The sequence below is a fragment of the Eschrichtius robustus genome, chromosome 3 (genome assembly GCF_028021215.1).
Source record: "Eschrichtius robustus isolate mEscRob2 chromosome 3, mEscRob2.pri, whole genome shotgun sequence".
Lineage (NCBI taxonomy): Eukaryota > Metazoa > Chordata > Mammalia > Artiodactyla > Eschrichtiidae > Eschrichtius > Eschrichtius robustus.
This window is the reverse complement of record NC_090826.1, coordinates 30,109,632-30,136,248: the sequence shown is the minus strand read 5'-3', so window position 1 is coordinate 30,136,248 and position 26,617 is coordinate 30,109,632. Positions and strand designations below refer to the sequence as shown.

Genomic DNA, 26,617 nt, shown 5'->3' with positions numbered 1-26,617 from the left:
TAGAATGAAATGAAGCCAAATCAGAGAAATGAGGCTGTGGCCACTGGCACCTGTCCTGTTTATGCAACCCAACGCAACCCAGGTGGAAGAGGGGAGCCTGGGATTAACTGATTGGCAGAACCTGCTTCCCCAACGCTCCGTCTTCCTGCTGCCTCAGAGATATCACAGAGCTGGGTCTGGCTCCTGCAGCCTGGCCTCCTCCATCCCCAGTCCAGGGCTCCCACCCAAGCCTCCTTTCCCTGCTGCCGTCCGCAGCTGCCTTCCCTCTGTCCTCTGGGGGACACAACAGCATTTGCAGCTAGGAAACTAGGCCTCTGAGTCTCGGGACCTCCCTGAGGTTTCTGAAGTCTTCCTGCTCTGGATGGGGTGGGAAGGGCATGTTCTCTTTCTAAATGGAATCTCCTGAACTAAGTCTCAGGCTAGAGGCTGGGAAGTACCCTTGGGGATGAGAAGATCCTGGGCTGAGATGCAGAGAGGGGTCAGGCACATCACCAAGGACAGGACCAGGAGGAAGCCCAAGTGGGTAGGGGTGGGGGCTCGATGGGGAGGAGGGAGCCTGGAGAATTTTCCAAACCTGATAGCAGGTTTGGGGTTCAAGCCCTAGGCTTCCCTTCCCCCCTGGCAGCCAGCCTGCCCACTGCATGAACAAAGAGACCCCCCCCACACACACACTCTCAGCAACTCCACAGCTTCTGTGGGTGCAGTCCTCATCATGTGGGTGTGTGCAGGAGGGGAGTAGAGGGGTGGCTTGACATGCATCACTCCTCTGAGCTCCTCCCCACCCCATTCACACACATTCAGTGAACCCTGGAGGGCCTGGAGTAAGGAGTATGCACTTGTACTGCAGGCTTGCAGGAAAGAGATTTTTTCCCCCAGGGTTGACTCAGGAGCCCGACACGTCCATGAAGCAGAGAGAGCTAATCACTAAGTACAACACGCCCTGACCATGTGCTGGGCACAATTTTAAGCACATTACATGTATTAACTCATTTAATCCTCACAACAACCCTGCAGGGCAGATACTATTATTATCCTCATGTAACAGATAGGAAACAGAGGCACAGAAAATTAGGTAAGAGACAGGGTAGATGTGAAGCCAGCTGCCTGGCTCCAGAGTTCCCACTTTCATTAGTCCTACGTGGATGCTCGTAGCTCTGTGTGTGTGTGTGTGTGTGTGTGTGTGTGTGTGTGTGTAGTAGCATAGGCATCTTCCTGTACTCGAGTGTTTGTGTGTAAAGCACCAGGGACATGTGTGCTCTCATGCACGCCTGCCCAACCCCGTTCAATGAAATCTTGAGGAATCTGCCCCTTCTCCTTCCCCCAGAGGAATCTGTAGCTTTCCTTGCTCCAGGCTGCCTCTGACCAGCTCCCAGAGGCTGGTGCTCACCCTCTCTGTGCCCTCACTGCCGTGGACAAGGCACCAGAAGGAAGAGCAGCAAGAAAGCAAAGCACATTTGAATGCTTGGGTGTGGGATGAGCTGGATTTCTAGCACCTGCTGCAGCTGGAATTTTGGCCACCCCCAGCCCCGTTCTGGGCACAAACACCAGTACTTCCTTCCACATTTGACAGTTGCTGGAGGAAAATCTCTTCCTAGATCCAGGCAGGATAGGGGCTATATCACCGGGGATCCACTGTGTCATGAGGTGGGGGCTGAGACTGTCCCAATCAGAGCCCAGGTCTGATGTCATAGTGAGTCAGGGACCCAGTGCCCATGCCCCTCTGGCCCTGGGGCAGGGAGGCAGCACCTCTTCCCAACAGCCTGCTGTCCCCATCTCCCCCCGGGTCCTCCACCTGAGTGTCGAGGGCACGTGGTCCTCTCCACTCCCAGCCTGGCTGCCTGCCGCCTCGCCTGTCTTGCGGGCAGAGAAGCGCCATACCTGCGTGCCAGAGAGGCACAGGTGTGCCCGCGCCGCTCACACAGTGTACCACCTGCTGGAATCTTGGCGGAGGGCGGACTTGGGATGGTATCCACGGGAGAGACAGTCTGTGGCATAATTAAGAGCGAGCAAAACACAAAACAAAACAATGTTTTCTTTCCTTTCTCTTTTCTACCACTTGCCCTAATTATTTTCCCACTTTAAAATTCTACATCAACTTTAATTAAGCTGGCCTCGGGCAGGGAAGTCTGGCAAACTTGGAGAAGTTCACTTGTTTATTTTCTTACCGCTCAGTGATTGGATTTTCACATTTCACTCTGTCTCTCGCTCTCTGAGGAGGGATGATGGCAGCTTCCTGCCCGCGGGGGGACAGGTGCAGACAGAACTGCTCGCCACAGCCTCCAAAGGAGGTACTTCTCCAGAAAAATCTACCGTTGCCCGACTTACGCTCTACTTTTGTCCCACCTCCCCCTCTAACCCCTGCCTCTTACTACACCCTATAAGGTCAGTGTGTGGGAGCAGGGTGTCAAGTAGCTGAGAGAGCACTGGACTTGGAGTCAGAAACTTGAGTCAGAAGCTCAGTTTTGCCGCTTATTTGTTGGGCACGGGTCATTCATTCATTCATTCATTCACTTGTTCATTCATCTGCTTTCTCTCACTTATTCATTCATGCATTCACTTAGTCTCCCATCATTCAATTGCTCATCTATCCCCCAACCCCATCACTCTGAGCCAAGTACATCCCTGCTTCTGCCCCACCCCCAACCCCAGCTAGTTCTCTGTGGGCAAGTTATTTGGTTCCTCTAAGCCCATTTCTTCATCTTTTGGTTGTTTCAAGGACAAAGAGATCATGTGACTGGAAGCCAGTGTGGCTTCTGGCTCGGTGTGGTAGTATCATGGGGCACCTCTAATATGACATCCATCATTAGACCCTGGCTCTGGGGCTTTCTGGGCCTTGGTCTTTGCTAGCAAGTCAAATGCCCAGACCACCTCCAGGGTCAGGTAGGTCAGCTGAATCCTGAAGGTTGCTGAATTTCATGATAAAGCAGATGATATGAGAGCTAGGTGCTCTGAAGGGGCCATGAAGCCTGGGTGGCTGACTGGGGAGCTCAGTGCAGTGCTGGGGTGCCCTGGGCTGTGCCATGAGGTTGGATGGTATCTGATGCTCAGGCTGAAGGCTGAGGGCGAGAGAAGCAGGCAGTGTCTGTCCAGTCTCGGGGGGGAGGCAGCGCATGAATGGCAGAATTAATGAGTGAGTGAGTGAGTGGATGAATGTGTGAGTCTTTGAGTGAGTGGGTGATTGAGCAAAGGGCTGAGTACATGACTGGGTGAGTGACTGATGGAAGGGTAGATGACTAAGTAAATGAATGAATGAATAAGTGAATAAGTGAGTGGGTAAATGTGAGCGAATGAATGAGTGAGGGATGAATGAGCAAATGAGTGAGGGAATAGGTGAGCAAATAATTAAGCAAAAGATTGAATCGATGGATGAATGAGTGAAAGAGTCATTAGGTGGCTGAATGAATTAGGAAGGACTGAATGAATGGATGAGAGGAGGAGTGGGTAAGGGACTGAGTAAATGAATCAATAAAGAGTGAATGACTGAGTGCATGACCCTATGAACAAATGAATGAATTAGTGTGGCTGCAGGTATGTCTAGTGAATGACCGAGGGATCCCATGAATAAATTAATCAGGAAATGACTGAATGACTCCAGTGAGTGAGCAAGTGACTCTCACCCCCACCCTTGGTACTGGGGCCCACGGACCGGACCCGGGAGGTGATGGTTTCACGGGCAGTTCTCCCCTCCTCCCCTCTCCCTGCAGCAGCAGAACCCCCTTGGCTTCCGAACCATTGGAGACTGTTCCATTATGTATAGATACAAACAGGATTGCCTTAGCATTTACTTCTCCACCAGAACTGCACCCAAACTATTGAAACGCAGATGTCAGGAAAATAACAGATCTCTGGTGGCTTGTCTACCTGTCCCCCTCACTGCTGAGAAATAACTCGCAGCAGTGGGTTAAGCTGACAATAAACACAGTAATTGACTTCAGTGGGAATGAACTTGCTTGACTGTTGACAAAAATTTAAGGTGATGCAACCATCACAGGGCTTGCTCAGGTGGCAGCCGGCCGCTGCTGTGCTTCTTCCTTCTTGCGACAGGGAGGAGGGACAAAGGCCCCAGGATGATGAAAGGGTCCCCGTCCCTGGGTGAAGAGGCAGGTCCCGGTGTCCTGAGAAGGGCCAAGGCTCAGCTCTTGTGGTTGGCATGGATGAACTTTGCTGAGGAGAGGGTGCTGTTAAGCAAAGAGCGGGTATGAGGAAGGCCTCTCCCGCCCCTCCCTCCTGCTCAGGCAGGTGACAAAGATCAGGCGAGGGCTGGCAGCTTCTTGTCCCGGCTGCCCTCCAGCGTGAGATGGGGGCGCGGTAGTTTCTCCCCCCATTCTCAGCAGGGCCCTCTGAGGGCGCACTGGCACCGAGCTGCTGCATAGCTGCCACTTAGGGGAGTGGCGAGAGCCCCGGCTTCAGCGTCCAGCCCCCGCCAGCAGCCTGCCCGCCGGGCAGTCTGAAGGGAGATGAAGGTAGGCAGGCTTCAGCAGAGGGCACTCAAGTCCTAGGAATCTGCACTCAGCAACCATATGCCTGTGTTCGGTGGTTTCCTGGGGAAGCAGAGATCATGAATCTCGGTAACTCGAGCCCAGGGTCTCATCACTCACCGTGATTGTGAGGGGATTGAAAGATGGAGTGGATCAGTCTAAACAAAACACACACACAGGGGACTCTTCCAAATGAGCCGGCTTGGCCATCACTGGGAGCCCCCTCCCAGCCGGCAGAAGCAGGGGAGGAGCTTCGGGAGGGGCTGGGAGGGGGCCAGCAGCCTAGGGTTTCTTCCTCTCCCATCCCCACCTGTGAGCCGGTGGGAGACAGGAATCTCGCCGGCAGTGACTTGGGTCAGCTCAGCCGTTTTGGGGGATGTTAATGAAATGTGGGAGAACTTGTCCTTTCAGACAGTGGCCCCTTTTATTTTGGAATGAAAAGCTTCATTAGTCTGAATGAGGTTGGGAGGCCTCATAAATCCGGCTCCGACTGCCTCGAGGGGGAGTGAGGAGCAGAGGCCTGGCGGGTGGGTAGACTTGTTTACCAACAATTCGAGAAGCCGGGATTGGTGGCTCCCAATCCCCGGAGATGCAGCTTGAGATCGTGCCAGCCCTGCTGCCTGCTGGTGGCAAGGCAGCCCGGGGAGGTGCACGACGGCGGCGGAGGGAGAGGTCTGCGGGCTTCTCCTCACGAGCTGGGGACAACGGAGTTCCCCAGGTTGTTCTAGTAAAGGACACAAATCCTATTCTACCCGTAGCATTTCTACAAGCAGCCAGAAGCCCCAGTGGGTCTCCAGCAGAGGTGATGAGGATCTTCTGCTAGAGCCTGTCCCCTGCTTAGCCCAGGTGGGATAGGACAAGGGCCAGGCCTGCAAGCTTAGGATGCAGACAGGCTCGCACGGGGACCCTGGCTCCCCACTCACAGAGCCTGGCAGTGATGACCAATAAAATTAGAGGGAGGAAGGAAGGAGTGAGGAGGAAGGAGGAAGGAAGGAAGGGAGGGAGGGAGAGGGAGGGGGAGAAGGGTCACACACTAGCTGTGTGACTTCGGACCTCTCAACCTCTCTGAGGCTCGGAGTCTTCAACTGTAAAATGCAAAAATCACCCAGATCCTATCACAGAGGGTTGTGAGGTGGTTAGATGAAGTGATGCATATAAGGTGTGCTGAGTGGTACATCATCTGGAACACAGAAAACATGTAGTAAGTACTAGTGGTCATTATTATCATTGCCAATGTTTTTGTCGTAATGCCTCCCATCCTCCCCTGACTGGGAGGGAGCTGGCTGCTGTCAGCTTGGGGAGACCTCTGTGTTACAAAATGACTTGCAGCTAGGTCCAGAATAAGGCCCTGTCCTCGGCTGGGGGAAGCCGGCTTCCCTTTGACCCCACGGTTCCAGCTGGGCGGCCAGGCCTGCAGACCGAGCCCCACTGCCTCTGCAGCTGGAGGCTTTTCCCAACGCAGCCAACGTGGCAGCAGAGGAAAGCCTCCCTCCTCAGGGCTGTCTAACTCCCGCCCACCGTGGGATGCAGCAGGAGCAAGGGCCCGCCGATGCTGTTTCCCTGGGGGTGCTGAGGGGGCTGCAGGTGACAGGGCCACCTGTCACAGGGTGACTCTCACGCCCTGGGACCCTCAGATTGCTCCTCTGCCTTACTCCATTCACTTCTCCAGCGCCACTCTCTTTCTTGGCATTTTTGGAGGCTGCTGCCCCTCCTCCTCTTGCTCCCCACCCTTCATCCCTCTCTCCCACTGGCCTTTCCCAGGTTCTGGTCTGGGGTGCAGATCTGCCCATTCCCTGGAGTCACACCTCTACCCCTCTGCTCTTCAGTTTCCCCGCCAGGCCACTTGTTCCCTGCACCCTGCCTCTCTCATGGCAAGAGGCTGCCTGCAGGATAACCAATACAGACCTAGCATCCAGGCTCTCCCCCACTTACCCAGCCCCTAACTATCCTTGGGCATTGCTGGTGAGGGCTTTTTAGCCTTGCATCCTTTGCCTTGAGTTCAGATCCTGCCAATTCCCTTTCCATTTCCCTATCAGAACACTGGAATTTTCTTCCTTAGTGAACAGCCTGGACTTTTTGGTTCCTTGGAGTAACTAAACCAGCTGTGGAAGCTGATAAGTGATGGGGATGGGGTGTCTACTCTTGAACGAAGAGGCTCCTTCAGCTTTATCCTGGGGGAGGGGGGCGCTTCTGCTCCCTCCTCCTGCACTTCCTCCTTGCCCGTGCCCACTGGGGCCCGTTACTCTCTATCAAGAGGTGGCAGGTGCTGCTTCTCTGGCTCTGGTCTGCAGGTCCTTCCCTCTGGTCCCCTGGGCAACATTTTTCAGTGGCTGTTTGGGAAACCAACCACTCCTGCTTGAGGATGAGGAAGGCCCAAAGTCCGGCAAAAAAAAAATGGTAACCTCCATTTGCTGGCAGATCTTTGGGGGTGCCCTCGAGAGCAGCACACCTCTTTCCCTTTTTGAGAGGAGATCCTTGGGAATCTCCCCTCTTGCTCCTTCCACAGCCACAGTCGCCTCCATTTCAGGTGGGAGGGAGTCCCCCCGCAATCGGCAGGATTGGCCATGCTGCAATATTCACCTCCCCACACAATGCCATAGTCTCCTATGCCTGGATAGGGAGGGAATGAAAAGACCGGGAAATGAACAGGCCACGTAGAGGCCGACTCATAGTCTATTTGTAAGAAAATTAAAGATTTGCTTTTCAGATGTTGGGGGCCATGCTTTTACCAGACAGCTGGCAAATGGGAGAGATTGGAATGATGGAATAGATCAAATTATTTAAATGAGAAAAGTAAATTCACACACAGCCTAGCCGCTGCCTGGTGACAGATCCGTTTATTTATCTACCATATCGGCACCACTTTGTCTCTGTCAAAAAGGTCATTAAACTCGCCTAACTGCGTATTTCGACGCCTCCTGCTCCAGACTCGCTCCACAGCCCTTCCCTTCCCTCAACACCCAGCGCCACTTGAAAAAAAAATTTATTATTGCTAATAAACAAGTTTTTTTTTTTTTTTAACCCTTTCTATTTTGCTCCCCCACGGGTCCTGCTCCACCCCACGGAAAATTAGTTTCTCTTTATTCTTTCTCAAGAGAAATGGGGGAGGGGGCCAGCGCCTCCTGCAGAGTTGAAGAAGAGGGACGGGAAGTACCAGCGTGCATCTCAGCTGCCCCTCTGTATCTAAGGATTTAGCCATCTTCCTCCCAAGCCTCTGTAGTTGTGGTGCATGGTCCAGTCCTGCTTTTCCACAGCGGAGGGTCTGGCCTGGGCTCTCCAACCCCTACCAGCTCCTGCAGCTCCCCTAGCCCAGCGTGGACAATCCGCTTTGAATTCCGTCTCCCCTGAGTCCCAGCCCCAACTCTAACTCTGCTTCCACGAGGGATGGGTTTAGGGAGGGAAACCGGTTCCTGGGTCAGTCTCCGGCCGCCGCCGTCCAGCCAGCGACGGCTGCGTGAGAGCTGGAAGGCGAGACTCCGTAGACGGCAGGCTCCAGGTCTCTCCGCTCCCTGCGGGCGCGTCTCTTCCAGCTGGTCAGGCCGCTAGGCTGCCGCCGTCTCCCAGCTCGCGGTGCCAGCTCTCGTGCTCCACGCCCGGCTCCCAGGCTCCATGCCCTCGCAGTCGAAGGGACTGGGGGCGGCAGGGCGGATGCGGACGTCTGGGAAGCGAGGAGAGTTCTCATTCTCCGGCCGTCTCCCCAAACCGGGTCCCGGGTACCCTTCCCCGCCCAGGTGTGAGCTCGCGGGTGTACGCCTCGGCGGGTGTGAGTGTGAAGTGTGTGTGCGCGGGGGAGTGCGCGGAGGAAGCGCGGGCGGCGGGCGGCGCGGGAGGCGGGAGGCAGGGCGCGGGGGAGGGGGCGGGGAGGGAGAGTGTGCGCGCGTGCAACTCCACTCCGGGGCTTTGTGCGAGCCCGGGCGATAGCATCCGCGGCGGCTGGAGGAGGAGCGGCCGGAGACGCGTGCAGCCCGCCCGCCAGCGCCCGGCAGCCGGGGCAGGTGGGAGCCCGCGCGCGAGCCGAGCCGACGCAAGCCGCAGCCGAGTCCGAAAGGAGCCCGGGCGGAACCCAGGAGTCTCGCTCGCGGGGGGCCAGTGGGCGGCAGCCGGGCTGGGCGGGCGCCGGCGGGGCGGCCCCCCAGTAAGATGTGCGCGGCGCCGCGGGGCGCCCCCCACTCGCAGCGGCGCTCGGGAGCCGGGCTGCTGGGCCAGGCGGCGCCTCGGGGGCTGCTGCGCGCCCGCGCCTAGAGCTGCCGCCCCAGGGAGCCCGCCACGGCCGCGCCCCGGGCACGCTCGGCGGCGCCCAACGATGACCGCTCCCTGGCGGCGCCTCCGGAGTCTGGTTTGGGAATACTGGGCCGGGCTCCTCGTGTGCGCCTTCTGGATCCCGGACTCGCGCGGGATGCCCCACGTCATCCGGATCGGTAAGGGCTCCCCGGAGCCAGGGGTCTCCGTGCGCCCGGGCGGGGGCGGGAACGGGGGGGCCACGGTACGCGATCCCAAGAGATTTCCCACCCTCTCTCCGCGCTGCCGGGGCCGGGTGACCACCAGGAGCTCGTCCCGGTGAGGACAAAGTTCCAAAGCCGGTGTCATGGGCCTTACTTATTGGAGAGGAGGCAGCCGGGGTGCGGCGGGCGAGGGGCCCTTGGCGCACTCTTGGGAGGCCAGAGCTGGCGGAGTGTAGCGAAGCGTTCCGGTCCCAGCCCGAGTCGCGGGAGCATTTCCCGGCCACTGCCAGCAGGACCGGCCGCAGACCGAGTTCTGGGACCCGGCTTCTCCGCGAAGCGGGAACCCTGGGGAAGGCGCCAACTTCTCTTCCTTCCTCGTTCCCCGAGGGCCCCTCGCCCCCACCTGGGGCAGGGCTCGAGCGGCCGCGGCGGGGACGCAGGATCCGGCTTCGCATGACAAGGGCGGCCGGTCTCCTCTCCCGGTGGCTGCCCTCGGCCTCGGTGGCCCCCGTTCAGCCAGCCCCGTGGCGCGGGGCAGGGGAGGGGCGGCCCCCGCCGATCGCTCCAGCCATCCGTCGCGAGCGAGGCCTCTCCTCCGCCTGGGGCAGCGCAGGCAGGCGGAAGGGAACGACGGAGCCCGCCCAGCGCAGCCAGGAAGAGCAATGCGAGTGGATTTTAAAGTTAGCCGAAATCCCTCCGCAGCTGGCGGCGGCCGGCGGAGCTGGGTGCGGCGTTCTGGGGCTCTGGCGTCCCCGCGTCTCTTCTCGCCAGAGGCTCTTACTCGGGCCTTTAACTTTGTTGAGGCATCCTGTAGGCAGCGCTCCGGGCTGTGCGGGATGCCTCCGAATGTCCCAGGCCCGAGACCGCCAGGGCTGGGCCTGGCCTGGCCACGCGGGAGCCTCCGCCACGCAGGCCCTGCGCCCGCCACCAGGCCGGAGACCTGGGCCGCCTGGGTTCGCGAGGCGCCACCACCAGCATCTGGCACAAGGAGGCCAGAGCTCTGCTGAGCCAGGGCCACCGTCCTCCCCAGTGGCTCTAATCTAGGCACGGACTCTGGGCTGCCAGTACCGTGAGGAGGGGGTGTAGGGAACCAATGTCGAGCTTGGTTTCCGTACTTGAGGATTTCCTAGGAGGCAGTCAGAAACCTGTCTCTCTCCTGGATTCCAGATCCTCTTGAACTGGACATCTGGACGAGGCTAGAGCACAGTCCTCAGCTCTGCCCACTCCGGGGTCTTTCTGTTTATGCCCAGGACCCTGGCAGGCAGACATTGGAGGCAGAGGAATCCAGGCACCCGACTCTGGGGACAGCCCTCGCGACCAGGCTTAACCCTTTGCAGCCCAGTCTGCTCCTGTCAAGACAAAAATATCTCTTCTATCTCTGCACCTTTGCCTGCCCCAGCGCCCAGTTTGGTCACCATTCCAGGAGCAGGCAGCCCCTTAGTAGTGGGCTAGTTCTTCCTTTATTCCCTGCTTCTTTCCCTCTTTTTTTTTGTGGGCCTGCATGGTAGGGTGCCCTTGGGAGAAAAGAGGGGGACCCAAAAGGTGCTATGCACCCAGCCCATGCATTGCAGGTCCCTCTTCCGTGGTCCTTCCTCCACAGGGGTGGGATGGGCATGCTCCTAGCCCAGCGTCAGGGGTGGCAGTCTTTGGGGGCCCAGGAAGAGAAGGAGCAGGTGAGGGAAGCCCTGGAAGGCTGAGCTGAGGAGGGGCAGGATGATGTATCCTCACCTGCTCCCTCTTACTGTGAAATTGACTTGCACTGGGGGACTCCTCACTGCCCTGAGGGGAAGCCCGAAGCCTGCCCGCCCTTTCTTGGGTTCACCATGTAATAATGCAATTAAGGATGGCAAAGCCCTCCTCTCTTCTAATCTTCCTCGTATTACGCCCCAGGATTAATTAGCGTGTTGGCCCAAGCCATTTATATCCAAGAGCCCTGCCCCGTTTGATTCCCAGCCTGAGGACTGGGGTGTTGTGCCGATGCCGAACGTGACTGCCGGAGCTGTGCCAGCTTGGATGGAGGATGGGAAGGCTCTGAGGCCCCTGGGCTTCTCTGGAGCTTCCTGGGGAGCTGAACTTCTGTCCTTCTGAGCACAGGCTGGAGTCTCAGCTGGAGCCAGGGGCTACAGTGGACGTGGCACAGAGAGAGACACACACAGAGAGAATCTCATGCTGAAACCCAAACACAGCATCTTAGCTGGGCCTGATGCCATCTCCCTTTTTCTCTCTCTCCCCACCCCTGGGATCTCAGGGCTCTGGCTAGGACCGCAGGAATTGAGGCCTTGGAAATTGGGCTCCAGTGTGTGCTGGGTGCTTCTGGTTCCCAATACTGGTGCCTGAGCTGGCTGCGCTGACAGCCGAATCCTTCTCCAGCAGGCAGGCATAGCCTAGCACCAGCCTGGGAGAGGGGTTTCCTGCAGGTGTGCAAGGGGCTCTCTGGGCTGGGGAGCAGCGTACCCGCTCCCTCTCTTTGTGCCTTTTTTTGGGGGCTGAAATTTCCTCTTAGACAAGGAGATGGATAGCTCAGCAGTGTGACAGAGTGTTCAAACAATCCGTCTTGAATAGATGAATTGCATTGCTCTGTCTTTTTGTAATTGTGTCTATCAGAGGGAGAGGTCAAGGCATTGATTGCTTGGATGGTTTGCAAGTAACAAAGGAGAGTAAGGAAGAGAGCGAGGGAGAGAGAGTAATTGGATTGTAGTCTGCAGGAAAAAAATGATCATTGATTATTTTATATGAATATGTGGAAGATGTATTCTGCGTGTGGTTATCAAGTGTTGCTTATTGAAGGTTTTCAAGGCATATTGTTCAGCATTTTATTATTATTATTATCATCGTTATTATTGTTCAGACGGATCCTAGTCTTAACTCACAGAAAGCAGCTTAATGCATGGGTCTTCTCAGTGCTTTAGTGGCCTCATGTGGGGACCTGGATTTCCTGGTTACGTGACCTAGAAGCTGAAGTGGAGGAGCCCTGGGCTGGGAGCCAGGAGGCCTGGGTTTTCTGCTCTGCCTTCCACCAATTTCCTGAGCCATCTTGGTCAAATCACACTCTCCCACCAACCTGGGGCCTCAGTTTTCCCATCTGTAAACTATTGAGTTGGCCGTGATGGCTGGGGATATTCTGTGGTTTCAAAGTTCCCTTTAGTGCAGGCTGCTGGGGACTGTCAGTGCCATAGTAGGTTTCACGGCTAGATGGTCCCCCGTGTTACATACATACTGTAGGATAGAGGGCCAGCCTGGAATTTGAAAAGGGAACCAGACAGTGGGGGCGGTAGCTGGGGAGTTCGAGTGGACAATGGTGATCTCTAGCCAGCCGGAGTGGGGGGAGGTTCAGGGCCAAACAACTGCAGAGACATAAAGCAGGTGTGTGTGGAGAGGTGGGAGGCGGGAGGGACAGGCTAGCTCAGCACCCGGACCCTCCGAGCATCTACAGACAGAGCAAAAGAGTTTCGAGGCTCTGAGCCTGGGCTGGGGCGGGGGTGGAGGAGGGGGGTGGCACGGGGTAGCGGGTACTGCAGTCTGTCCCAGGGGCGTGAGGTCCCCTCCCCCAGAGTTCCCAAGTCAGCCCTGTCTGCATCTCCTGCGATCAGTTCATCCAAATGGTCCTGAACGTTCGTCTCCTGAGTTTGGGAGCTGCTATGCGTAAAACAATGAGAAATTTCTCACAGTGACTGGTGATGCGCTGAAACATCCCGCCGTATTGAGCAGACAGGCGCTGAATGAAGATCAGTAGGGTTCCCCCCCACCCCCGGAAGCAAATAGCTTCAGACAAGACCTGGGAGTGGCCCGAGGGGCCTTAGAAAGCATTAACTTCAGGAATTTCTGCCTCCACTTTCTAGCCCAGCTGCTCCTGTCAGCCCGGGCTTCCCTCCTTCTAGAGCTGGAGTTTAATTTCTTCTTGATGCCTGCCTTGCACTGCGCTAAACAGTCTTTTGACGTCAGGATGATCTGGGGTTTTTCGAGGTGGTGGATGCGGGGTGAGCCAGCACAGTGTCCCGACCAGGCCCTTCCAAGGTCACTCGCATCCCCCTGCTGCCGGCATGACAGCTGACTTCAGAGGTCCAGCCCACTGTGCTCTTTCCAAAGGGCTCTGAGGAGCAGCTCATCGTCCCACCCTTCAAAACGCAAGGCTGCTTGGCTGCTTTTAGGACCCTTCGTGGGGCCTGTGAGCCTCCCTGTCAGTGCCATTGTAGGTTTCACGGCTAGGTGAGTCCCCACGTTCCCACAGGCCCCGTGTCCCTGCCCCAGGAAACAGAGCCGCCTCCGTGGGGAGGGGGGAGGCACAGATGCCCTATGGGTACAAGAACAGCCCCGTCCTCGGGGGTGGGGGCGTGCAAGGTCATATGCAGAGGAGGCTCAGGGCTGCTTGGGGCGCTCTTTTAGGGGAAGACCTGGTTGTTCTCCACCGCTGGGACGGTTTCTGATCCGCTGAGGCCAGGCTTCGTCCAGGCTGCCAGCTGCCCCGGCCTCTGCCTCCTGCTGCTTCCGCCTGCGCCCTGCCTTGCTTGCTCAGGACCCTCCAGAGGGAACCAAGAGGGCTGATGTTCCCCCTCGGCTGGGCAGCAGCAGAGAGGAGCCCTGGGCTCCCCAGGCCCTGCCTGGCAGCAGAGAGGACTGAAACTCCAGCAGCAGGGCCCTTCCTCTGGGGCCTGCCCCCAGCAGGCCCTGGCTTGTCCTCCCGAGGAGCTTTGGATGGACAGGTGGGCCAGGGGCGGGCCTGGTGCAGACAGGCCTTGGACTTGTTGGCTGGAATAGCTCTTCTCGAAGGCGCTGATTCCTCAGCAGCAGCGCCAGGGGGCAGTGTGCCTGTGCTGAGGTGGCCGTGCGTCTCCTGCCTGGGACCCCACCTGGGTCTGGAGCGAAATCAAAATAGGAGAACAACACACAACCGCAATGCAATGGCCCTGGTTTATTGAGCACTTACTAGCTGCCAGCGACTGCTTTTCAAACAGTGACTGGTAATGTGGCTAGTAAGTGCTCGAGACATGTAGCTGCCGCATTTTTTTTTTTTTCTCACCATCTGGTTTAGCCTTCACAAACACCCTGCAGACATTATCCTCATTTTGCAGATGAGGAAACTAAGCTTGGTGAGGTCACTTGCCCAGGATCACGTGGCCAGTGAGTGGTGGATGCAGGATAAGAATTCCCGCCAGCCTGACCCCAGATCCTGTGCCTTTAACTGTCTGTGTAGTCGGAAGATGGGAAGCACTGATTTTCATAGGTGCTGAGTGCAACGCCCCCTCCCCCCATGGTTCCGGGTGCTGAGTGTGGCCTCAGAGGCCTGGGCTGTATGGGCTTTGCAACATTTAACCCTACCAGTGCCGGTTTTCAGCGTCAGACTGTCCTTGCTGATGGACCAAGTGGCAGATATGCTTCCTGTAGAGGAAAGGGATGGATGATCTTTCCCACCCCTCCCGCGTGTGCAACGCACATCCGTACATTGACTACACCCCACCTTGTCCGGGCGTCTGGACTCTGCCTAACACTTTAATCTGAGCCCGAAATAGCAGTTGGACTCTCCCTTGGTTGTGGTCAGTCCACCCACAGGAAGCCCTCTACTCTGGAAACTCCAGCCTACATGTCACCCTGGCAGCCACCAGGCTGTCCTCAAAGACATCATCAGAGCCTTGAGGAAAGCCCAGGGCCCTGTGTCTGTGTCTCCCTCCATCCTCTTCAGCTAGTGGCCTGGCCAGAGAAGGTGGTCAGCAAATTAGTTCCTGTCCTCCCTTCTTTCCCAGTCCCATCTCCCCTCCAACATCCTTTCCAGGCTAATAGGTTTTATGGTCATTTTATTTTTAAGCAAGAGTCACATTCCAACCTTCTAAATAGAGCCTGCATTGCTGTGAATTGAGACTGGTGGACAATAGGAGGGTAAGGTCCTCTGACACTGGGCCCAGGAATATGTGTTGCCGTCCCACAGACACCGTGGGTTGGATGTGGAGACCTGGGTGCAAGAGCTGCCCAGTCCCCTGTTCCCCATGCCACCTCTGCAAGAGCAGAGGAAAACCCACGCCTACCCTTCTCCTACACCTTGTTCCTTCTTCCAGGGGACACAGGGAGACTGGGTTATGGTGGCTGCAGGGACTGACCTGTTCTCGAAATGGGAAAACTGCACTGCTCAGAGTGCCCACAGAAGTGACAGATTCGGAACAAGCACGATTGGAGGGGTCATGTTATTTTCCAGGGCCTCAGTTTCCACATCTGTAAAATGGGGATGAGACTTCCTGCCTCATGGAGTCAAATAGATGGGATGTCATTTCAAAAAAGCTTAAATGCTGTTCAAATATCAGCATTTCTTTTTGTTTTTGTTGGAGGAGAGTAGTCTGACACCAGCACAGGGCGGGACTGGGGTGAGGTGAGGGAGGCGGCAGGGGAGCAGGATTTAAGGAGGCTGTCAAGTGGTGACCCTGCTCTTCCATGACTGAACGTGACAGTGAGCACCTCCTTAAATTTTGTGCCCCAGGTGCCTCACTGGCCTGTACCTATTAGCACCTGTGTTTGTTCTGACGTCCCTGTTTTCTTCTGCTTCTCTTTGTGCTCCAGACACCAAATCCCAATTGAGTGTGATTGAGAGAGGGGAGAAGACTGGATTGAGGGCAAGGGCACTAGGTTTGAGGACAACAGGTCATTCTGATTTTGCTTTTGTTTCCCTTCAGCCACATTTTATAGCTGCTGGGCCCCTGAGCACTCGGCCCCCACCTTACGTTGGTTTATTTCCTTCGGAATTACCGGCAGGGTCCACACTACCTCAGCGCCAGCCAGGCTCTCCCCTCCCCACAAAGCTCGGGTTCCCACGTTCCTCTCCTTGCTTCCTCTGACCTTTGTACTTTGTTCACTAATGCTCACTGGCCTTGGCTGTAGCTATACTTGTGGGTATGTCCAGGGCTTTCTCTAGTAAAGAAGTTTTTGGAGTCAAAAAATATATTTCATTGATTCTAAGATTGACTCTTTGCCCCACATTTTCACATCTCCGAAATCAGTCTGTGTCTGACAATCAGTCTGTGTCTGACATGTCAAGTTCGAGTTTACTTGCAGGACTTTTTCTTTCTTGGCACCTTAAAACATGATGGTATGTCTCGGGTTTGATGAAATGTGGTGGATCTGAGTTTGAGTGGGAGTCTCACGTGCTAGCTGTGTGACCTTGGGCAAGTCACTTCACCTCTGAGCCTCCGTTTCCTCATCCACAAGGAAGAAATATTAATATTGGGTTAAACCATATTCAGCTATGGTTTATAGGTCAAACCATATCTGACCTATACAAATTTCATATGGTTGAACCTTATAGGGTCTTCACAGGGTTGTTGTGAGGATTAAAGGAGATAAAGTATCTAAAGCTCTTTGCACAGTGCCTGATAATAAATGTTAGGAGAAAAAGGATTCCCCAAGAGTGGAGGCTGTGTCTCCGCCATCAGACTCTGAGCTCGGAGGCTATCTGCTTCTTATATACCGTCTGCCTTGTGCCAGCCTTGTGATCAGTACCCCATGCAGCTCAGTACATGGTATATGCCCATTTCTCACATACCCGTATGCCCAGCAGTGGAATGGGTGTCTCTGGCAGCCTGTGACAGTTACCTGCCATGCTAGGGAGCGAGAGGGGTGCTCTTCTGAGGATGCTTCTATATGTCCAGAAGCTCCCAGACTCCTCCTGGCCTGTTATTCATCACACACCTGAAGCCCACGGGGTGTTGGTCCTTCCCTACATTTGCAGTGTTTTCACTGAAATGTGTTTTGCGTGTATGCAGAGCTGGGAAGACCCTGGTTATGGGATGCTCTTGAGGGACTGGTCCAGGGATTCCTGGTCAGTCCTCTTGGATGTGGAGTCCAAGCTTGCTTCCAGAGCAAGCCAGTGCAGAGAGGGTCTGCAGCTGGAGGCTGGGCCCCAGGGGATAGACTCAGCTGGGAGACACCAGGTAATGAGGCCACAAAAGCGGGGGAGGAGAGAGTCCCCATGGTGATCTTAACAGATCGGAGATAATGAGATGGAGTGATATCCAACGGGGGGGGGGGGGGGGGGGGAGTGGCAGCTTCCACTTCAAATCCTTTGGTGCTATGCTGAATGGTGGTTAAGGAAGGCAGAGGGAAAAAGAGGAGGGAGATGGAGCTAAGATTCCAGTTTGTGTGAAGAGGGTTCCAATCCATAGGAGACAGTTAAGTCTTGTGCTATTAAAGGGACTGATGCAGACAGGCTGCGATGGAAGGGGGTTTATCGAGTTCTCAGAACCACTGCAGGGATGAGCTCTTTAAATATAGGAATGAGAGAGACTTCTGCAAAGCCTTCCTGCATCTGCTTTGCAGAACTGAAATATGCTATTCCAAAAAGCCTGCCCAATTGGGCGGAAAAGCAGGAGCGGGGAGCCGAGGCCTTCCCAGGGCTCCAGGCATCACATTTCCTGTCTGTGGTGAAGACTCACAGAATCCACGCAGAAAAGAACCCCAGGGGTCAGTCTAGGCCTCTGCTTCTCCAACGTTAACATGCATCAGAATCACCTGGAGTGCTCAGTAAAATACAGACTGCTGGGTCCCTCCCCCAGAGCTTCTGATTCAGTGGGTCTGGGTGAGGCCTGAGAATTTTCATTTTAATAGGTTCCCAGATAATGCTGAGGCTGATCGTCTGAGGACTACACTTTAAGTACCACTGTTCTAAGTCACTGGAGGACCCCCCCTGCCCCCCATAGGTGGATATCTAGTCTCTGATTGAATACCACCTGTGACAGGAAACTCACCACTTTTCAACCGTGCTTTGTTCTTTATTGCAAATGTATGGGCCCACTCCAATCTTTGTTGCAAAATTTCCCCTAAAATTGATTTTACTGCAGTTCTGAGGAAGGCAATATGACTTGGACGTTGAGAGTATAGGTTCTGAAATCCATCTGTCTTGAGTTTGAGCTCTCATTCCTTCCTTCCAGGCTGTGTCACTTTGGGTAAGTCACCTAACTTCTCTAAGCCTAGATTTCCTCACCTGTAAAATGGGGATAGTAATAGATTTGACTCATGGGATCATTGTGAGAATTAACATGACTGGCCCAGAGGAAGTTCTGAATACATTTTAGCAATCTAATGTTGTGGATAAGCTCACAGGTTCTGGAATCCAACAGCCTGAGTTTGAGGGCTGCCTCCATCATTTTCCACCTGTGTGATCTTGGGCAAATTATTTAATCTCTAGTAATAATAATAATACCTGCCTTATGGGGTTTTTGTAAGGATTAAATGAGTTAATGCACATAATATGTTTAGACTACAGCCATGGTAAGCACTCAATAAATGTTATCCATTGCTCTTACTATTATGCTTACCCCGCCCCCTGATTCTGGTTTGGATTTGCACCCTGTCCCACAGTGCAACCCTACAGAAATGTAAAGGCATTTCTCCGGACTAAAGATAACCAATTCTTTCAGCATGGTGTCCAGAGCTAACCACAGTCCTGCTTATGTATTAAAAACAGTAAACTCATCCTCTCCTCACATCCCAACATTGGTGTCTACTTATACACCCCCAGATTATCTCAGGCTTTTCTGCAGCCGTTTCACTCTGTTGATTTATACTGGGCTGGTGGTCTCATGAGATCACAAGGTCTTTTACACAGGCACCGCTGCCGATCTATCACTTCTCTCATCCTCTCTTTGGCAGTTGATCTTTTGAGCCTGAAGGCAAGACCTGTCATTTATCCCTGGTAAATCCTATCATTGAACCTTCAGGCAGTTTTTCTTGCTCTTTGTTTCTGGACCACCAAAGCCTGTTCCCATCTATCCATCCTTGGGAGGTGGGCATGGATTTCACCCTCTTCTTTCTCCTCGGCCTGCTCCAGGGGTCTGTGATAGAGAAGTGAGTGGTTATTGGCCTGCAGCATGGTTGAGGTTGGGAACCACAGATCTGGACAGTGGAGCTTTTGTGGCTTCCTTTCTGTTGCCTGGCATGCTTCGTGCCATCTGAGCCTGGGATGAGCATGCCTTCCCTCACTTCAGCCATCCCTGCCATCAACACATTAGGCAGGAAATGACCAATGTCAGAGTCTGTTGGCTTTATTCAGTGGTCTTAGATCCACTACCCTACACTTTAACCAGCTTTGAAATCCCACTGGATTCCTCGTGCTTTCAGGCCCTTTATGACCTGCCGTGGTTGGCATCTCCAGACTCATGCACTGTCCCTCCTTGCCTCACACACACTCTCTGCTCCTCTGTACCAAACATCCAAGTCCCCAGAAAGCACTGTGCCTTCCCTCACACTTGGCCTCTGCTCTTGCTGTTCTTTCTGGCTGACTTCTAGTTATCCTTCAGGTCTCAGCAAACATGTGTTTTCCTCCAGGAAGCCTTTCTTGACTCCCACCTCCTTCTGTGAGTCACCACAGCACCCTGAACTTCCATTGTCATAGCGCTTACTGAATTGTAATTCTTGGTTACCTTAGAGAGAAGCTCTCTTAGAGAATCTTAGAGACAAGCGTGGACCGCAGCTGGCTTATTCACCACTTTCCCAATGCATTTAGCATCATGTGTGGCACACAGTAGGTGATTAATAACTATCTGTTAAATCAATGAATGCCTTGATACATACAGTCATTTGAATATAAGTCCACCTAACAACCTTCTCATTCAGCTCAACACTTTTTCCATGTTGTCAACAAGGATTTCATGAAAGACATTGTTAGACTCTTCTGTGAGGTCAGTGTCCTAATGCTGTCCATCAGTTCAGCACCTTCTATGCCAAGACCTCTCCCGTGAGGTCTACTGGGCAGAGCTGGAGTGTTTAGGGGAGTGGGCCTTTCTTTCTCAGGCCTAGAACTCGTCTTTATATCCATTGTCTGGTTCATATCATGATGATTCTCTTCTCGAGAGAGGCACAAGCTGTCGACTTCAAGAAGAGGCAAAAGAAAAGACCATGATCCTCCTGTCTTTTCTGACCTCTTCCCTCTCTCCTTCCCATTTGCCCCTCAGCATCTCTGCTGCTTCCTCTGGGAACTGAACCAAGGAAGAGAACTTCTGTGGTTCCATCCTCAACAGACGGGTCACTCAGTGAGCTTCCAGGCAGAACTGTAGCTGTGCCAGTTGTGCTACCACCAGCCATAGGTCAGGCTTCTTCTTCTCCTGTTTACGCCACATCACTGGATCCTGCCAGGATGTGTAGACAACAGGTTTACATGACAGGTTTGTGTCAAGTGAGGTGTTGACAGTTAACCTGGAGAGTCAGGCTGTATAGACAGTCAGCCTGGGCCATTTAACCGTGGGAGCATAAACGCCATCCACAGTGGGTTTAGTGAGTGTGAACGTGTGCGTGTGTGTGTGTTTGTGTACTTGTAAGAGATGACCAGTGGAAGGGTTGCTTCTCAGGCACAAGCTTCCCAAAGTGGGGCTCAACAGCCATTCTTTATCCCAAGCCTGATGAGTGACTACAGTGACTTTACTTTGGATCAGTGGGGAAACTGAGGGCTTAAGTGATGGTCCCGATTCCCGGCTGACTGGGCTGACCTGTCTACAGAATTTGTGTAGCTGAGAGTGAGGGTGGGACAGGTTTGCAGGGGAGCACCGAGCTTCCCCTCCTGAACATGACAGGACTGGGCTCTCCCCTGAGACTAGGACCTCCCCTTTCTTGCTTCCCTCCCCAAGGAGACAGGTGACATATTATGGGCAGAAAGAGCCTGTTGCCTACATGGCCATTTTTCCTGCCCAGCTTAATAGAGGTGACAGCCGTCTATTTTACTTGTCTCGTAACATCGAATCAGTAAATAAAATAAGGGTGAACTCTCAGGTTTAGTTATGCCTGGTCCATGGGGTCTGAGGGCTGTGGGAGAGTTGAGCAGAGAGATTGAATCCCTGGCTTCTTACAAGAGAAGCTGAGCCTTGTCTCTTCCTCTGGAGCCAGAAAATCTTCCTGTGCTGGAGGAGGCCAGGCAAGCTCATCCTGTTTGACAGTCTCTGAGTCCGTGGACGAACCAGAACACAAGTGGAGGCACTCGAATGTCAGAACTACAGGAGTACAGTACCTGCCCCACTATTTTCTCTCACGGGTTGGGAGACTGAGGAATGAAAAGGGGAAGTGACTTGTGCCACATCCCTTGGTGAGCCATGGAAAAATCAGATGAAAACATGGGTCCCTGACCCACCCCCAGTCTATTAAGAAAATCGCATCCACTTTCCTATTACACACACACAAATCTGCACACATTTGAAGCTTTAAATTTGCAGTCTTAAGAGACTAGATTTTTCAGTGTGGCAAAACAGACCTACAAAACCTCTATTTCACATTGAGGGAGAAATACAAATCACATTCATATGTGTTTTTAAAAGCTCGTAGATAATGATAACACCCTGCGTAGTGCTGGGAGTGGCAGGGAAATTAAGGTCCACCCCAACCTCTGCGTTCAGCACCACGGAGAGCAGCCGGGCCCTGGGGTAGTGAGTGGGCGCCACCTGCATGCTGATTCCTACAGTAGAGGCGATGTGGTTATTGTAAGGTCTTGCTCAACAGGCATTCGTTTTCCAAATGCTATTCCTCTAGGACTTTGCTGTTCGTAAACCAGACTGAGGTGTTGAACAGGTACACAGTAGGCTAGTAAGAACTATTATTTGTGGTCCTTCAAATCGAGTAGCTCACAGTAAAAGAAAATGGAGTGAATGGATAGAATTTTCTCCTTTTTTTTTTTTTCTCCCACATAATTGTTCTTAAACCTTTGGTGCCTTGTATGGCTTGTCTGCTAGGGAGCAGTAGCAGACGACAAAATGAGGGAACATTCCATCGTCAAATATCACACCTGATACCAAGCATCTTTGCTCAGCTTGTCAGCACCATCTTTCACATTGCATTTGGTAAATATTTGGGCTTATGTTATGTATTTTTATCCCGCTAAATGTGATTTCTTAAAAGTATTTTGTGTGTTATTATTTCCTGAATCGTGGAGCCGTGCATACCTATAATAGAGCCATATTTTCTGCTAGTAAATAAAATTACTCCTCGTTCAGGTGATGGGAATTAAATGTGTCACAGCTTTGTGGCATTCCCCAAAGAACCCCAGCAGAAGCAGGTGCTCCACCATCTGGATGTGTCTGAGAAGCCTTGTGATCGGGCTGCATGTTGACAAAGGTCTCTCCCAGCCAGGAAAGTCACGCCGTGAGTGACCTCAGCATACCTCAGAGAAAGGGGGAGTTTTGTCCATCACTGGGGAACTGAGAGTGGCTGAAACACCTGGACTCGAAGCCAAAGGCATAGGAGGCTGAGAGCGTTAGAAAGATAGAGTCTGATGAATTGGCATTGGCCTCTGAACAAGGAGGGAGGCTTAGGTAAATGGGCTCCCAGGATTTAGGAGGCAAGATGGCACCTTGAAGTCATACTGCAGATAGAAAGATCTGGATTGGGCAGGAAGGACGTGGGCTATGGTATATACAGAGTAAGGCTACTCCGGGGACCCTGGATTGAGACATCTTAGTGAGAGGGGGATTGGGGTTTTTGCTGCTCCTGCTTGGATTCTCAGAATCAGAAAAATCTGCTTTGGAAATGTGGCTATTTTTATGCCGCTTGTAATTTAGTGTTTATTTCCTGTCTTTTTCACATGGTCTCTGGGCTGACTCATTGATTCACCAAACATTTCTGGATCGCCCGCTCTGTGTACCGCAGAGTACACGGGGCAGGGGATTGCGGGGGTCTGGGGGGATGTCTCAGCATCTCTGGACCTGGTGGCATCTGTATGGCCTCATGGTAGGTCCAAATAGGTGACCCTAAGTGATAGCCATGGTTCCTTGAACAGTTAGGTTCATATAGTTCAGGCTAGAGCCCTGTGCTTAGATCTTCCCTGTTCTCCTGTGTTCTGGGGAGAGTACTGAGGCTCAGAGAAGAAAAGAGACAAGATAAAAATCACACAGTACAGCCAGCTGGGAAGCCACATCTCTTCCCTTTCACCCTTCGCTCCTGCCCTTGTTCTTGCCCTTGCTCCTAAATCGTTTCATCATTTATATTGTTCTGAGGGTTTTTTCACCCCTGAGCTGTCAAACTCCATCCTCAAGCCCCACCCAAGGTTCATTTTGGCCAGTTCTCGGTCTCTTGGTAGAACTGACTTAACTTTCCTAGATAGCGTGGGTACATGTGTGAGTAGGAAGGAAAAGGTTAACAGGGGTTAGTATCCAATTTTTCATGTCTCCAAAGGATACGATTCTGTCTCCCTGGTGAGAAAGTTCTTCTTTCTGGCCAATTCAGAGTCTTCCTGCTGCTGTGTAAAGCCATCTCATCCATGATGTGACATTGGCCATTCATGGGATTTGGGAGGAAACATCTACAGAGTAAGATCATTGGGAGCTAGTAGCTTCGGGGCTTTTTTTTTCCTGGGACTGTAGCAAAGAAGCTCTCAGACAATTAAGCTGAAATGGCTGCACTTTCACTCACATGGGTTTGGACAGATTTACAATATTTTCTTTTTTAAAAAATTGGGATTGTTTTTTCATGGAGACAATGATTTATGGGATAATCAATTTCTTTATCTACCTAATCCATGGGCGTGATCTATCAGTGGAGGCATCAATTTCTCCCAGAGGCTGGGGGGAGTGGACAGCCTTTGAGCCTGAGTCACCCAGCAGAAGGCAGCTTTTTCCGGATGCTAATGTGATCCCAGATCTGGATCTGAGGCCTGTAGTAAGGAGGGGGCGGAGCTCCTGCAGCCTCACTCTTTGAGCAAAGATGCTAATTCTTTCTCCTCATCAGTCTTAGCCCCACCCAAAGAGGAGTAAGGTGTAGTATGTGCTGTTCCCATCATACAGGTATGGAGACTGAGTGCCAGAGAGGATGCTCAAAGACCAGAGGTTGGAGACGTGAAGTCAGGAGGGGTTATCTCATCTCTCAATCTTTGAGGACTGCAGCATAGAAGAGGGGGCAAACCTGATCCTATAGGTCCCAGGAGAGAATTGGGGCCAGTTGGGTTATGGTCCAAGAAGGCAGAATTTGGTTCAACACCAGCTGTCTTGTAGTCAGTGATCTTTGAAGATTAAGTGAGATACCTTGGGCGTAGTGAACTTCTTGCTATGGGAGATGTTCAAGAACAGATTGGCCTGGGATGTTTCGGAGGGGCTCTGAATTCCTTTCACTATATGAAATTCTAGGCATCCTCAACTGTGCAGTTAGAGATGCTTTAAAAATTCGGGCTTTCTGAGTTCCCTAAAAGACCAGGACTGTGCCTGCTCTGGGTTACATAAACTCCATTAAGGCTGAGCTCAGCATGGTTGTTGCAAAGAATATTCTTAAAGTCAGACCCTTCCCTGCATGTCTTCTACAGCAGTTCATCCCTTGGCAGTGCCCTTGGGTCAGAAAGGAAGCTGGTGGCTGCAGCCAGCTCCAGGGAGGGCCCGTCAACATTTATGAGCAGTATAATGCCAAATACACTGGCATGCCCGATGTCACTTAATTTGCACGTCTCTCTGACGTAGGGATGGTGACCATCTTTTGCAGATGTAGAAACTGATGTCTGAGGGAGATGGATGGTCCGAGGTCACACAGCTGGTCGAGGTAGAGTTTTGTCCTCTGGTTCACACGTGCAGTTGGTCGTTCTCACACGTGCAGTGAGCCTTTTCTGGGCACGTGCTGTATGCCAGCCCTCTGTGAGCTGCCAGGACTGCAGGGTGAGCAAGACAGACGTGATCCTGGCCTCATGGAGCTTGCAATCTAGCGGAAGACAGACATCAGAGAGTCATTACGAAGGTATCACCTCGCACCAGTTAGAATGGGCGTCATTAGAAAATCTACAGACAACAAATGCTGGTGAGGGTGTGGAGAAAAGGGAACCCTCTTGCACTGTTGGTGGGAATGTAAATTGATACAGCCACTATGGAAAACAGTAGGGAGGTTCCTTAAAAAACTAAGAACAGAATTATCATATGACCCAGCAATCCCACTACTGGGCATATACCCAGAGAAAACCATAATTCAAAAAGACACATGCACCCCAATGTTCATTGAAGCACTATTTACAATAGCCAGGTCATGGAAGCAACCTAAATGCCCATCGACAGACAAATGGATAAAGAAGATGTGGTACATATATACAATGGAATATTAGTCAGCCATGAAAAGGAATGAAATTGGGTCATTTGTAGAGACGTGGATGGATCTAGAGACTCTCATACAGAGTGAAGTAAGTCAGAAAGAGAAAAACAAATACCGTATATTAACACATGTATGTGGAATCTAGAAAAATGTTACAGATGAACCGATTTGCAAAGCAGAAGTAGACACAGATGTAGAGAACAAACGTATGGACACCAAGGGGGGGAAGTGGGGAGGGGGGGGTGGTGGGATGAACTGGGAGATTGGGATTGACATATGTACAGTAACATGTATAAAATAGATAACTAATAAGAACCTGCTATATAAAAAATAAATACATAAAATTAAAAAAAAAAAGAGTCATTATGAGCTCAAAGTGTGTTGCAGAGGGAAGTGCAGGCTGCCCCAAGGAAGTGACATTTGTGCTGAGACCTGAGGGAAGAGAAAGCGGTGGTTAGGTGATGGCTGTGGGGAGGCGTGAGAGGTATGTTCTAGGCAGAGGGAACCGCATGTACAAATGCCCAAGGCACAGACAGTTGTGTTAAGTTGAAACTCTATGAACTTTGGAGGTCGAACATGGTCAAATATCAGCAATTTCATATGTTTAAAACTAGTGTTTAAAAAACTCAAGCAAGTCTGATGTGAGTGGAACAAACAGAGGGTCTGTTAAAAAAATAAGGCCTGAGTCGTGGGGGTATGGAAGGCTGGATAACCCAAGGTAAGGAGGCTGAACTTTAGCCCCAGGGCACTGGGGAGCCATTGAGGACTTTATGAAGGGGAGCAACAAAAGCAGATTGTAGCTTTGAAAAGTCATCCTAGTGGCTGTGTGATGTGACTGCAGATGTAAGGTTGGAGGCTGGGGGCAGGCGGACAGGCAGCAGGAAGCTGTTTAAATAGTCTAGGTAAGAAAGGACAGGACGATGTAGCATGGAGGGTTGGTTAAAGAACAGATGTCCCGTTTCCTGGTCCAGGGCTCTCCCCAGAAGCCTGGGCATCCCCTTTGCCCCAGGCCCGAGCACTGGAGGCCAGGCCACGATGGGCATGAGCCACCCTTCCCGGGGCCACGCATCTGTTTCCTGAGTCCTCCATCGATGGATGCCACATCCGCGGTCTGCGAGCTCAGCTGGGCCTCCAGCCCCATTTCATGGTTCCCTGGTTTGACCAGAAAACCCTAGGCGTGTTGCGTCTCCCGGAGGCAGCGAGCACTCCTCAGGGCGTGGTGATGGCTGCTCCCCTCGTAGCCTCTGCCCGGCCGGGCCTTCAGGGAGTCTTTGGTCTCTCTGACAGCCTGGCAGGGCGACTCGAGAAATGGGCTCTGTCTGGTCTTGGCTTTTCCCTTAGAAGCCTCCAGGGGGCCAGGAGCTTCCCTGTGGCTGAGCTGAAACCCCTCCTCCCACTGAGGGTGGAGCTGCCCTCCTTCTCCTTGGCAGATGTGGTGGGAGGAGGGAGACCTCAGCCTGCAGGACAGGTGCAGGGGTCACTGACACCTAGGACTGTGGCAGCAGGGGTGGGAGTGGCAGCCCCGCGCAGATCTGGCTGGGCTCTGCTTGCAGCACTCTGTGCTGACGAAATGTTACTAGATTCATGAAAATAATAATAGCGATCCCTCCCCTCGAAGGCTTACAATGTGCCAGACACTGTGCTAAACGTCTTCCAGGCATTCAGTCACTTAAGGCAGCAAAT

At 53.0% G+C, this 26,617-nt stretch overlaps 1 protein-coding gene across 1 annotated transcript in view; it reads left to right on the top strand.

Annotated features, from left to right (window-relative positions):
* Nucleotides 1-8,781: 8,781 nt before the first annotated feature.
* GRIK3 (glutamate ionotropic receptor kainate type subunit 3) overlaps nucleotides 8,782-26,617 on the top strand; it is a 228,234-nt gene continuing 210,398 nt past the window's right edge. The window contains exon 1 of the mRNA XM_068537876.1: nucleotides 8,782-8,896. Coding sequence (XP_068393977.1) covers nucleotides 8,782-8,896 — 115 coding nt within the window. The remainder of the gene's footprint in view (nucleotides 8,897-26,617) is intronic.